Source organism: Lampetra fluviatilis, chromosome 11, assembly GCF_964198595.1.
Source record: "Lampetra fluviatilis chromosome 11, kcLamFluv1.1, whole genome shotgun sequence".
NCBI lineage: Eukaryota > Metazoa > Chordata > Hyperoartia > Petromyzontiformes > Petromyzontidae > Lampetra > Lampetra fluviatilis.
Genome location: NC_136285.1, coordinates 4,196,163 through 4,209,801, shown reverse-complemented (window position 1 = coordinate 4,209,801; position 13,639 = coordinate 4,196,163). Strand labels below are relative to the sequence as shown.

The 13,639-nt window shown below is 44.0% G+C and overlaps 1 protein-coding gene across 10 annotated transcripts in view; it reads right to left on the bottom strand.

Moving 5' to 3' along the window:
- The window catches only part of LOC144934736 (dynein axonemal heavy chain 3-like), an 864,594-nt gene that overhangs the window by 370,310 nt on the left and 480,645 nt on the right, over nt 1-13,639 (bottom strand). For all 10 annotated transcript variants that reach the window (XM_078860821.1, XM_078860816.1, XM_078860817.1 and 7 more), the window contains one exon: nt 8,385-8,524. In XM_078860821.1, the coding sequence (XP_078716947.1) occupies nt 8,385-8,524 (140 nt within the window). The remainder of the gene's footprint in view (nt 1-8,384; nt 8,525-13,639) is intronic.

The following is a 13,639-nucleotide window of genomic DNA, read 5'->3' as shown; positions in this document are numbered from 1 at the left end:
TAACCTTCCGATCTGCCACAGCGCAACTTTAATTATGTGTACATTATTCTCTGCCCTATTGGAGAACGTCAACTCTTGGCTCGGCTATAATGAGCAGATGAATAAATGAATGAATCAATACTTTCAACACCGAGCATGCGGCTGGGATTGTTTGGCATTTGGCCGTGCCACCTGCCTGTCAACTTAATGTGACCACCGTGTAAACAAGCTACTGGTAGCTCAAACTGTGATGTTATATTGCAAGCTATAACGCTTTAAGCGCCGACCAACGCATGCAGGTCACACTATGAACCCAGATTATGAGAGGCATGGAGCCAAAGCTTCGCAGAATATGCAACAACAGCATCTGTCTACGCAGCAGATTAACTTGCCAGGAATGTGCATTACCTCCTTCAAATTAAAACAGATCACTACCTATTGCCAAGTGTGAATATGCTGTGGCACGCACATATATATAAGTAACACAACATAAAGGGTACATCTACCAAGTATGCTATTTTATTTGGGTATTGTGATTACATTTTTTTACATTTAGACAAAAAAACGAATGATCGACATTAAAGGCATGTACTATGTGTGCAATAGCTGATGGAAATACAGAACACCAGAATGCCAGCAAATATTGTTTAGCCAACAAAAAAGCCATCGTAGAAGCCAATTATTTCGTGAGGTATTTGGATGATGGCGCATGCTGACAGTCACAGACCTTTGCAGTCAACACAAAGAATCGGGAGGTGGCATCTCACTTTCAGTATTCATGACACACTTGTTGAGTGACACTGCCTTTCAGGGAAACCACAGTGCGTGTTCTGGCATGGGCTGCTCCTTGTAAGCCGTCTCTGCTCAGACATATGCGAACGAAGCGCGTACATCCATCGCGCTCTCCCATCAGTGACAGGCGCACAATGATGTTACTTTACCGCCTCGCCCACCCAAACGGCACAGCCACCGCACATGCCGTAATAATTCATTGATTTACTATTTATGGTTGTGTGGCTGTCTTGAGCCATTACCAGTACGGATCACCCAGTGTTACATTAGAGAAATAGCCTTTGCAATTTATTAAACTGCACTGTCACCTACCACAGGTATGCCAGCCCAGCCATGATGAGAAATTGAAAAATATATATGTGGCAAGACTGAAATTGCAACAAAAATATCATTTTTAAAAATTACGATAATGTGTTTTCATTGCACATATATTTATATTTTACTTTTAAAAAAATGGGAATAACCTGTTTGCAGGTGATATTGCAGAAAAAATAGATCAAAATGTAAAACACTTTAACTATTTATTGCTTTTAGAGGCTCGTGGGAGATATGGTAGTAGCCAATCTCCTGAGCTGTCAGAGCTGTCAGACGGAGCGATAAGTCACACTTAAAAACATTGCAAATGTAGAGATGTAACCAGCGGCAGAGAAAAGGAATCATAGCCTGAATGCTCTCAGAACTGTACAGCTTTTATCAACAGTGGATTTACTGTAGTTGAAAGTGTGGGACATTTTCTCTGCTGAAAATGAGGCCATTCAAAGAAAGTTCCAACTCTGCAGAAGGGCGGTGTTGTCGATAGGGCACTCGAATCACAATCGGAACTCACAGTTGCAATTCAAATCCCAAATCTTTAAGCATCAATTCAGACCCATCAATGCAAAAGGGTCACGTAAAATGAGAAACGCTTTGCTGGAAGTCAGCGGCGCTTGCTGTATACACATACCGTCTCCCACTCCTGGAATGAAGACATTTCCACCAGTGGACTTGAGGCCACACGTGAGATGAGAACAACCTTAATGAGTGTGAACACTGGGATTTGTGACTGTGTTCACAGGCTGCTTGGTGAATGCAGCATGAATAACAGTGCCCTGAACACTACGCCGCCACTTTATATTGTACAGCACGCGAGCATCAGTGTTTTTTTTTAGCAAAGTCATCCCTTTTAATAAAGTCTACTTTATCAGATATTCTATAATAAGGGAGCTTCAAAATAAGCCTACACTTAGCAATATTTTTTTATCTCACTCTGGACAGTTTCGACCGCCCTTCATAAAGTCAAAGCCACATCAGCCGCCACTATCGGAGTCAATTCATCGTGAGACAAAGGGCCCCCATTGTTCCCGTGTCACAGCTTTTCCAGGCCTGTGCAGCTTCATGACCCTGCTTTGTGGTCCCCGTGCTCACAGTTTCATTTGCCCTGCGCTGTGCTCACGGCGCTCACAAATTCCAGCCGGGGCTCTACTCAACCCTTCATTCCTCTTGGGTCAATAATAATAATGATACTACTACGTGTACCACCTTTTTGTTCTTAATAATTCAATTGTGGTTGTCCTGTGGAGAAGATTGGCCCCCAGTGACTCATGGACACCGATGCCCTCACTCGTTTTTAGCGTGAAGGTGCTTTTATTTTTGATGACTACATGGACACTTCAAAGTTATTTATCAGCGGAAGTCTGCTGTTTGGAAAGGATGGACAAACTAAGCGTAATGTGTCTCACAGTACGACAATAGTAGGCCGTAATCTAACGCCACGACTTGCAGTACAAGGTTTCGGGTTGATGCAGCGACAATCATATCAGTGTAAGCATGCATTATACGTTGATTCATTGCATTAGTATACCCAAGATCCACTTCATAGCTGTCCAACTTCAACATCAATTCCCTTACAAGTAATAAGGTTTTGTTTAGTGAACCGACAATGAATGTTTATTTTTGATATTTGTTGGAGCTTTGTTACTTTTGTGGATACGACCTGCATGTGTGTGTTATGTCATCACATACTCCACCCCCTAAATGTCCCATAATTGATGGGGCATATGTGGAGGGAGTAGGGTAGTTCCCCTACCTGGACTTTTGACGAGTTCCAGTTTGGCAGCAGAGGTCTCAACTCCGAATCAGTCAAGCAGCATTATATTTTCATCAGCTGCCTAACGCTCTGTGGAAGCTACCTGGCCCATCACTCAATGAGAGGTGGTGTCACCATTGTCCTCTGAGGAGGAGGCTCGTGAAGGATGGCACTGGAAAGTTGGAGGCTGTCGCCCTCCAACAACAACAGAGGGTGGAGAATCGTAGCTCAAAATGAGCAGAGCACCACGTGGCTACAATGCGGCAAGCTGGCACAGTGGGGAGCACAAGTAGCGCATCTGTCGCTCAACTCAGTTAACTCATACCACCTGCGTATTCTCTGTGATCTCCTACCAGAAACATAACATATATTTACACTGGAGGAATCCGATTAGCTATGAAGATCTTTTTTCACAGGTATCCAGTAGGAGCGTGTCGGTATGTTACAACAACAAATACTACTAAAACCGATAGGAGCGCAAAGTATAGGAAATGTGAGCGAGTCACAAAAAACAAGCATAAATAAAGAAATTGCTTGTGTCGGTACAAATTGCTAAAGTACATCCATTCCTGCGGATTTTTCAATGATAAATGCAAGCTCGGGCAAGGCAGCAAAAATTAAAAAATAATAAGAACAATTCTCAGACCACAGCAAGACAACACACAGCAGTCTCTCAATAAAATTGCACACCAAAATTGAACGGTCGATACGCAGGTAAGGATCAAGTCGAGCCTTCAACACTGCCCGTGGCCTCATGAGTGCATTTAGCCTGGCACAAGCGCTGCGGTGATGTAAAATGGTGACTTATTTTTATGTACGTTAATGTGAATGATGGTGCAGTGGTTAGCTCACCGCACTCTGAACCCGGCTGTGACCCGAGTTCAATTCTCCCTCAGAGGCAAATTTGGCGATAAATATCTGAACCTGTCCTGGGCTCTCCTAAGTCGACTCAGCCTTAAATGAGTAACTGATACGGTGTCTAAACATCAGGCATGGTGCTAGCCACGCCACACCCTCGTGTGCCGGAACTGGCCTTGACAGGTCCTTGCAAAGAGCAGTTTCCCCCAGAAGTCTGTTCGAGGCTACATGGGGGGATTTGTCTTTGTTTTGTGGATATGTTTGCTTAGGGATACCATTTTCATAAAAGATTGCTGTAATGTGAATCGCGAAATTTTCATGATAAATTCGTTATATCAACGGATGCCTCTTCATTTACAAAATGTGCTATTCGGGCTCATTCTAATGATATTACATGAATACATACATTGATGTAAACCCCATAATTTAGCCTAACAGACTGCCTGGGCAAACGCTCTTAAGACGGCACCTATAAAGGACCGCATGACACATTTGTCTTCCCACTTCAGATAGCAATCTTCACTTGCATGAACAGAAATCCAGCCCAAACCCAAAGCGATTATAGCTCAGTGCACGAACCACAAAGGCACCCTCCATCACGAACACAAAGATCCCCCAAAATAGCCCTGGACATACTTTTGGTGCAAGCTCTGTGAAGCGAGCACCTATTAAGGTCGGCATGACACACGAGGGGGGGTGGGTGGCCAGCACCGTGCCCTCCAACCTTTGCCTCCCCAGTGCTGATGTTTATACGCCACGCCATATACTCATGTAAGACCAATTCAACCTCGGCTCATCATCAGTTGAGGTATTCATCGTTGGTGGTGGCTATGAGTGAGAACGGTTTTATAGCACAGCGTGCTAAACACTACACGATAACAGACAAAGATCACCCGTACAGCCTTAACACATTATTGGGGCAAGTGCTGTTTGCGAGCACCTGTGAAGGTTGGCATGGCACACGAGTGGGTGGGTGGCCAGCACCGTGTCCGGCCACCTTTGTCTCCTGAGTTGTGATGTTTACACACCGCACCAAATACTCTTAAGAGGCTCAGCCGATTGAGGGGAGTCCCAGGACCGTTTGAGAAAATCGTCACTGTTGTTGGCCATTAGCGGGAATCGAACTCGGGTCACCGAGTTTGTAGAGTAGCACACTAACCGTTCCACTACCACTCCCCGATGAGGAAGTGCACACACTCTCACACACGTATAAATATCCACGCATAAGCCCTGACATATACACACGCGATTATAAATACATATCTTCACAAACGTTTGAAGTATTTTCCCACGTAATGATATTACTCTTTACATTTAAATAATGCTATAAAAAGTTCACCTTTAATATGTAATGACGCATGTATTAATGCATTATTAGTATTTCAATAACTTGTTTAGATTATTATTCAACACTCAGGGCAGACTGTACCGGAACCTTTACGCTCGTCTGGTTCCGCTGGCATATCACTGGAGGTGATACATATTTTAAATGTTCTACAATTGTTATATAAATATATAACTACTTGTATAAATTAAACATGTTCATGGAATATAACTGCCATGAATTTGGTGTTGGGGGGGAGAAGTCAGATATCGCTGATTCATCATTATTCATGGGAATTGCCATGGAGCACCTGTTGAAGTTTTATAGATTTTAGCTTTTCCCCCCTTCCAAATTAGGTGGCCCTGCATTAACCTCCTCATTGGCATTCGAAATATGAACTACAAACAGATGGAGGCATGTGGCAGACGGTGACATGCCCAGCACACAGACAACAGGCAACTGTATAATAAGCAAGAAGCAGATGGATAGAGAGACAAACGTGGACACATTTGGTAAACCAACAGTTGGCTTCCCCAATGTCCAACCCCACAGACTCTGTCCGATAGCAAGAAGGGGGGTGGTGTGGCAGAGCAAGGGAAACATCCTGCGGAGCCCAGCCTCGCAGTTCTAGCTGAGAATGTGGCTCTGAGCAACAAAGTATTACTACTGCGGCTGTATGCAGTGACTTGCATGTCAACTGTCAACTTGTAACATAACTAGTTGGTCACCTTCATTTGTGCCATTCTTGAAAGCATTAGATTTTTTTAACTGTAATATTCTGAAAGTTGATGTAGTCTGCCTGTCTGTGCTCTATTACGTCATTGAGTTTGTAAATATAAAAATATAAATATTGCGGTCATATACTGTTAATGTCCCATTACTTATTTATATAAATCAAACATAAACGTTGCATCGTAATAACATGTGAGCCCGAATGGGTAACATCCAGCATATCTGGTGCCATTCTGGTGACAATGGCAATGTGTTAATACGGACAATACCCTTTATTTATTCAGGAAATCCTCAGGAATTGCTCGACCTGAATCGGCGTTTTCTGAGGTCTCATCCATTAGAGGGGGGTCCTTGCCTATAAACATCAATCAGTTAACCGGCATTGGTTCGAGCAAGTTCAAAATCCAAGTTTCAAGTTTATTTTATTTAACCAGGTGAGAAGAAGCAACTAGGACTTTGTCCTGGTTGGGTGACTTTTGACTAAGTTTGGAATTTGGCAAATTTGGCAAATTTGGACTGTTGACGTTGCATAGTTTTATCATGGCTAATACACCGGCAGTAATCATAGTAATAATGCTCATTTGTAACGCACACAATTTACCCTTGCCCGAAGAGAGCGACCCTCAGGTCGGCCACTGGATTCCAACCGTGAACATCTGCCACAGGTGGTGAACGCGTTACCACTGGGCCATGTCACTGCCCGAGCAAGCCTGACTCTGCTCATGGAACAATGAATGTCAAAACCCCGGTCCAGAGTTCGCTTGTGTTGAACCAATGCTGCACGTAAGATGCACTCCCAGAAAGCCGATGGGTTGTGTAAAAAAAAACACTTTATGTTCTATGTGGTGAGACAAAATTATGGAGAGGAAGGGGGCATTATTTATTTGGCTAAAAAACATATCCACAATGATGTTTAATCATTACGTCATGGTGTCTGTTGTGTGTGGGAGGATGAGGAGGAAATCAGAGGCTTCTAAGAAAACAGGTCGCAAACCCCCCGGCTGTACTGCCATTTTCTGGCCACCTTAAAACCCAATATGTTGGGAGTTTGACAGCACCAGAATGAAATGTGCATTTCCCACAAAAAAACACATCTCCAAAGTGTTGGATTACAGCCATGCATCACGTGGCGGTGGTGTTGGTGTATCACCAAGAGATGGGGTCACAATATCGGTGTGACACCCATCTGCTGGTTGATGAGGTGATACATTGAACGGACAGCGTGTAGAGTTCTGACTTGTCTGCAATTGGAGTGTGAGCTTCTCAGCTGTGCAGGTCGTTACAGGTTCTGTGATTACCAATCATAGGGAAAAAACAAGATTCGTAAGCCTCAGAGACTCATTCATTTGTAAAAAAAACATACCTACTCGTATGAAGGTAAAAGTGCAGCCTTGCAATTGTACGATTAAGTAATTTCGGCTGACAAAAGGGACTTCACCCGAAGGAGCTCTTTAGAGCCTCACGGTATTCCGAAAAAGATAGATACACAAAGAGATTCCTGATGTGATACCGAGAAGCATAGCTCTGCTCATATGATGCTGTAATTACGGTACTTCCTCGTTTTGACGAGGTAGATGCATTCCTGGAAAGTGCCGCGTTTAGCGAAAATGCGTTAAGGCGAGTAATTACTTGTATATACGTATATACATTCCAGGCCATAAATATATGACACATTGCAAATTTGAATTACACTTGCACAATAACATCAGCCTTCATCGTCATCCCATGGTGGGACGACGATGAAGGCGTCGTGCACAAAGTGCTCCCGAACAGAAGAGCCGTGCTACAGCGAAAGACGCGCAAGCGTGAAGATGCGTTAAGTGAGGACGTTACTGCAAAGCACTCATCTCGGAACCGGAAGGAAGCGTATTCAGATTTTGATTGGTTGACTCGGCCCATAATCACCTCGAGGGCTGAAAAGAAGCATCACGTTGCAGGGAGCCAACAGTCACGTGTGGAAGGTCACGTGCGGTGGGACAGAGTGTGGGTACTCCCACCGCTGAAGGTGCTCTGTGGCTCCCTCTAGTGGAGGGCCTTCTGCCAGCAGTAGCACAATCAAGAAATTGTAGGGCTACACCTTTACATTTTTAGATATACAGAGGCTACAAGAATGCTGCCTTGCAGATTTTAAGATGGTTTAAAAAGTTCAAAATAAAACAGACAATGATCTTAACAAGCTCGCACCTGGCTAGATAAATAAATTGCTATAATGCATTGCAATTGGGCTGACTGCAGGCTCTAATGTTTATTACTATTATTATTCAAGAGCCCATACAGAACGTGAACATCGGAGAGGGACTGGCCGAACGTGCCTGGGCACACTGCCGTAGGGGCAACGATAGGAGACAGAATATTTTTTTTAAGGGAGGTGGAGAGGAGGGGAGAAGGGAGGGGTGGGGGAGAGAGTGAGAGAGATTGTTACCAAAGATAACCAAAAATAAAATGAAGAACAGCGCCGAGTGAGTCTGTGGCTCTCATGTTTTAGTGGATTGATTCAGTGTCTCGGTGATACGGTGTGTCTGCATGTGTGTTGGACTTCTTTAGCACCGCATGTAGCCAACCGTGCAAATTGGAGGTGCGGGAGGAAGGACAGCAAGATACAGTGATGCTGTGAAGTTGCCACACGGGCCTTACCAGTTGGCGTCGACCGTCTCGAACATCTTGCCCTCGACGGGGATTTGACTGCGAATGTCGGCCGAGCCGAAGATGGGCTCCAGGTAGAGCCAGGCCGCCTGCACCCTCAGCCAGGACTCCAGGATGTCATTCAGCAGCCGCTGCACACACGGGAAACATTTAAAAAGGGGGCTTAATGCTCAGCTGTTTCACGGCCTACCCCCCATGCCTCCGGTTAACACGGTTGGCAATGTACGGCGCGAAATAAGTTCAACATACATGATTTATTATTGATATTTGGGTTCGGCCAAAAAACGTGGCCGAATTTTTCTCAAGTTAACCTCCATTACCTGACATAGCAAAAAAATATGTAAGTGTCACGTGTACAAGCATTTCATGCACCAATAATTATTGTTTCAGCTCACTGGTAAATTGAAAAGCGATTCTACAACCAAATTTAGAAAATAGATACAAGTGGTTGATAAATATTTGGGTTGTGAGAACTGTTCTTCAACTGACTGGTGAGCTGGAACTAAACAATTATCTGCCCACGACATGGTTATATACGGGGACAATTAAATGTCTTTAGCCGCGTTGGGTTAACATCACAGAATTTGGTCAGGTCACCACGTGGCCAAGAATCAATTATTAATTTCACGAGACTGCGAAGGCGGAGTAATAGGAGCACATTTTCACACACCGCTCATGATCCAATCTGTTCGAGTTAACAAGGTAGGAAATAAATATATAACTTACAGCCCTTTGTAAGTTACAAAGCAACTTGTGGTTAAAGGCATCCCCACACTTTCAGTCATGGGGCTTGTTTGAATATACTTAAATCTTGATTTGAAGCTTTCGTGACTGCAGGAATCCATACTCTTTGGTTTTTTCGGTAAAGTCACGTAGGTAGAAAAAATAATAGATCACGATGTTTCGATCGCAACACAAGCAACCGTCATCAGGCGGAACCGATACAGCAGGACAACTGCTGATTTAAATCACGTGACTTTACCGAAAGAACCAAGGAGTATGAATATACGTCACCATGCTGGTCACTGCAGGCTGGTGAATGTAGGGGCCCGATGAACGGTTTAGATACCACTCACCACCATAGCCAGTACAATGACTCTAATTGCTACCCCAAAAATAAACTGCTTTCACAAATATGTTTTTGACAATCCACAGTTAAGCATTTGCAAACTATCTGCAGTATGGTCTCAATTAATCAACATGGTTTAGTTAACATGCATTGGAAGTAATATCTTTTTACAAAATTCATAACTTCTAATTTCAATCCAACAGTTAATATGATTTAAGAAAAACAATTTTTGTAACTTATCTTTCAAAGAAATTCTACAATTGTATTCCTGATTAAAAATAAAAATGAACATTAATACCTAATTATAATGTTCTTTTAAAGCATTGTACATGACAGAAGCAAGAAGTCATCACTGCCAGTGCTGTTAATGTCTATATCTTTCCATTGCTTCCAAGATTCTGTAATCGTGGCCCAGTTTCACAACGTGACTTTTAAGGCTTGCTCTCACAGTACCACACACAGTATCTGCTGCAGGTCTTTACACCTAGTGGCAAGCCTCTGGGTTGCTATTCTCATGTCTGTCCCATGCACATGTGCCCCGACCATCACAACCTTGTTTTCCTGACGAGGGCTGACCTACATTGCTTTCCTGCAAAAATCTATTCAGAATTTCCAATTTGCTTATCGCATCTTAAAAATAAATTCGCAACACATTCCACAGAAGTCAACCGGTTCAATTTCTTGGTGCGGCATTTGAAAAAAACATGGAAATTTTCTTAAATACCCCCCCCCCCCATCTCTAACCAACCAGAAGTACAAACGGGTACACAATAATTGATCGACAGGTCAGAGGTGGGAGGGAAAAGTGTGGGTATGTTGTGGAAGACCAAACCAAAAATATACTCAAGAGGGGCTTTCTAGAGCTCTCTCTCTCTCTCAAAGGAGGTTCTTCTTCAGCAGTGATGTCAACAATTAAACGGAGGGCTGTACCTTTACCTTTCACCACGTCTATCTACAATTAAAGGGCAGAAGCTAGTTTACTTGATGCTTTGTTAAAGTTCAGGTCTCTCTCACCTCATTCGGTATATATAAGTCCTGCCTCACACCTCCGACTCTCAACCAGTGCACCTCCACGTGCATTCTTACTTTAACACATTTAAAATCAATGACGCTGTTAGGTAAAGCAATAACAAATTAATATATGTATCTTGTTCCCAATGAATTAACGGGACCAATTGGGAAGTATCAGGGGGTGTAATAAGAAACAGCCGATGCACATTTGAGCAGGCCCTTGACGCTGTTGACCTGTCCCTGACCCCTCCACACATTACCGCAACACACTTTTAATGAGCATTTTGCGAACCAGATGTGGCCATTGCTGGGGGTGGTATTGGTAACGCGGTCACGGTATTGAGCTACATGTTGGGAGCAAGCACTACCCTTCAGTCGAAATAATTCCACCGCGTGTGGCCATATGAACGTATGTACGTGTTTTGTTCGAACCGTGGTTGGCTGACATGAATGCAGAGGCCTACAACACAAAGCGACCACTAAAACGAGAGCATAGCAGACAAGAACTAACACATTTCTTGAATCGAGGAGGGTTAGAGGTACTGGGGAAGAGAGACGATGGGAGAGAATTCTATAATTGAGAAATTGGAATGGAGGTGGAAGACACATGGTGTATCCCTGCCCTAGGGTGGATTAACACAGCACTGATGAGAAGACAACAGCCAGTTGGACAGAACGAATCCCAGATACTGGTTGGCCGGCGTCGAGGCATTGATATACTGAAGAATGAATGGTAGTAGCATTACAGGAACACTGTGAGCGACTGAACGATAGTGACTGGAGGCAATCAGAGTCAGAAAATCAATCAACCAAACTGGTTTATGTTGAATCTTTCACTCAGTGCTCAAGTACAAGGAATTGGTAGGTAAGGGAAGGGAAAATCAAGCTTATTTGATGCCCTTTTCAGTCAGATTTGCAATGTAGCCATTTCTTGACAGGACAAAGATAAAATGGCCATGCCAGAAAAATGAATGGATTCACGATGGGCAGATGTAACATTTGTTAAATGTGATTGGAGGAACCCTTTGTAATGTATTCATGAAGAGTGACGATGTGGTTGGAATGCTCAACTCACAATCATGAGGTTGCAAGTTCAAACACAGGTCCAGCGTCGACTGACCTTACCATCCCTCTGTGGTCAAAACTAAGGAGAAACTCTCTCTAGGAAGTCATCAGTGGTCATCATTTGGAGGTGCTGTGGCCCTTGCCATAGGAATGTTGCATTTCCACAAATGGATCAGGGCTACCAACACAACTGAGCTACCACACAGGGTCTTGCTATGCCTTGGTCTTCAGATACTAGGCACATTTAAATTATTATGACTCTGAAATGCTTGACTTGTCACGTCCTGCTGTTTGTCGTTTCTCATACGTAATCCCCGGGGTCTCCAAAAAACAAAAAAACTAGCCACGCATTTGAAAGGCTCCGACCTGTTCTCGAGTTCAAGTCCTGGCTCCAAACTTAGCGCCTATCCGTCCCCCCCCCCGGACATGAGTCATCCTCTCAACCCCACAATCACTTCATTTGCACCTGGACGCGTGTCACAATCCCTTCCATTGCTGTGCACCTCTCGCATCACCCCCCCCACCACTACCCTCGCTTGGAAATAACCTGAGAAGAAAAAAAAATCTCTCACCTTTTCTGCCTCCCAAAATACGGTTGTCTCCAAAATTTGTACGCCATTTGTACGCGTTGATCAAGGGGGACTGATTATGGTGTTTAAATGAAGTTCACACCGATGGGTTTGTATTTGAGTAGCTTTTCGAAGATGTTGATCAAAGAAGGGATACGTTCGAAATCGGCCCTGTATGAAGAGTTTTCCATTCCTCATGCACTGGAGATTCCCACATGGAGAGGTTTAAAATGTGGGAGATGGGTTCAGCAATGAAGTTTCTACACAATGAAGGGCAAAGGAAAGGAGATCATCGGTGCTATCCGAGGATGATGTGTTTTGATGTAGTTAGCATGTCAGCGACATCCAAGGCACACATTGGTTTCAAATCAAATACTGTACAGGGGGTCTTGCGAGACTTGTAGTATTGATGTCAGAGGGGGGAGGTTTGGTCTGAAGGTTTTGCTCAAGATATGGCCTACAGAGACAGTGGGAGTTTAAACTATTTATGATGTGGGTCGCATCAGAGGATGTTCGGACACAGATTGGTGATTTGCATTTTAAGTCAGTCCATTTTCTCAGAAAGACCGCAGATATTTCCACATAGTATGCCTAGACCTGATCTATTTGTGAAGTCATCAGCACAGGCCGACCATTTCGCACTACAGTTGTATTCCATGCCTCTCATGAGAAGGATTAGCAGCCTACTGGCACACTTTTGGAGAAAATGGAGAATTACACTTTAGTTTGTTGGTGATTTGGTGTCACAGGCTCGGGCGCGTTGCAAGTGGAGATGCCGGTACAGTAACAAAACACGTATGTCTGTTGAATTTATATTGTATGTGATTGTGTACAACTGGCAATGAGTTCGAGAAATTGTTTTGCTCGAACTCATTGGCTTGTTATGATAATGTCTTCATGCTTTCGCTTGTTATGATAATGTCTTCATGCTTTCCCTTTCCCAGGAGTTCACCGCCCTCCAAGTCCACGTAATTCCCAGGTATGCTGATGAGATCAGAGTTATCATCAGAGTAGGCTCCTGGGAGCAGCTTGGTACGACAGACATCCACATTTTACTGGATATAACGCGATGGGGTGCCATCCGTTCTGTGACGGAGTCGATCGGAGGCGGACTTTTCTGTCTGCTCCATCTCTCCCGTGGATGTTCATGGGAGAGCCGAAGTATGAAAGCTACACGTGCCCAGGTGACATAGCTCTCAATACGTGTGATCATTATTTTATATGAAACGCTGCATGTTGCGAATATCACAAGGACACCCATCCATGCCCCCACCTCCCCTCTGCAAAGCTGCTGCTCGAGTTAATGTTTAATCTTTCCCTTATATCTCTCGGGTGAATATTGCAGCACCGTTGATACGAACGATCATCTCCCTTGCTCAAGACACCCTGCTCGAGCTTAAGCGATAACACCGGATTATATTTGCATTATCTTTGACGCCGGGATACTCTGCGTCTTGTACGTGCAGCACAGGGGCCTTCGCTGACAGCTCGCGGGTCAATAGGTTAGCTTTCGAAAGCACAGCAAGCGTCAA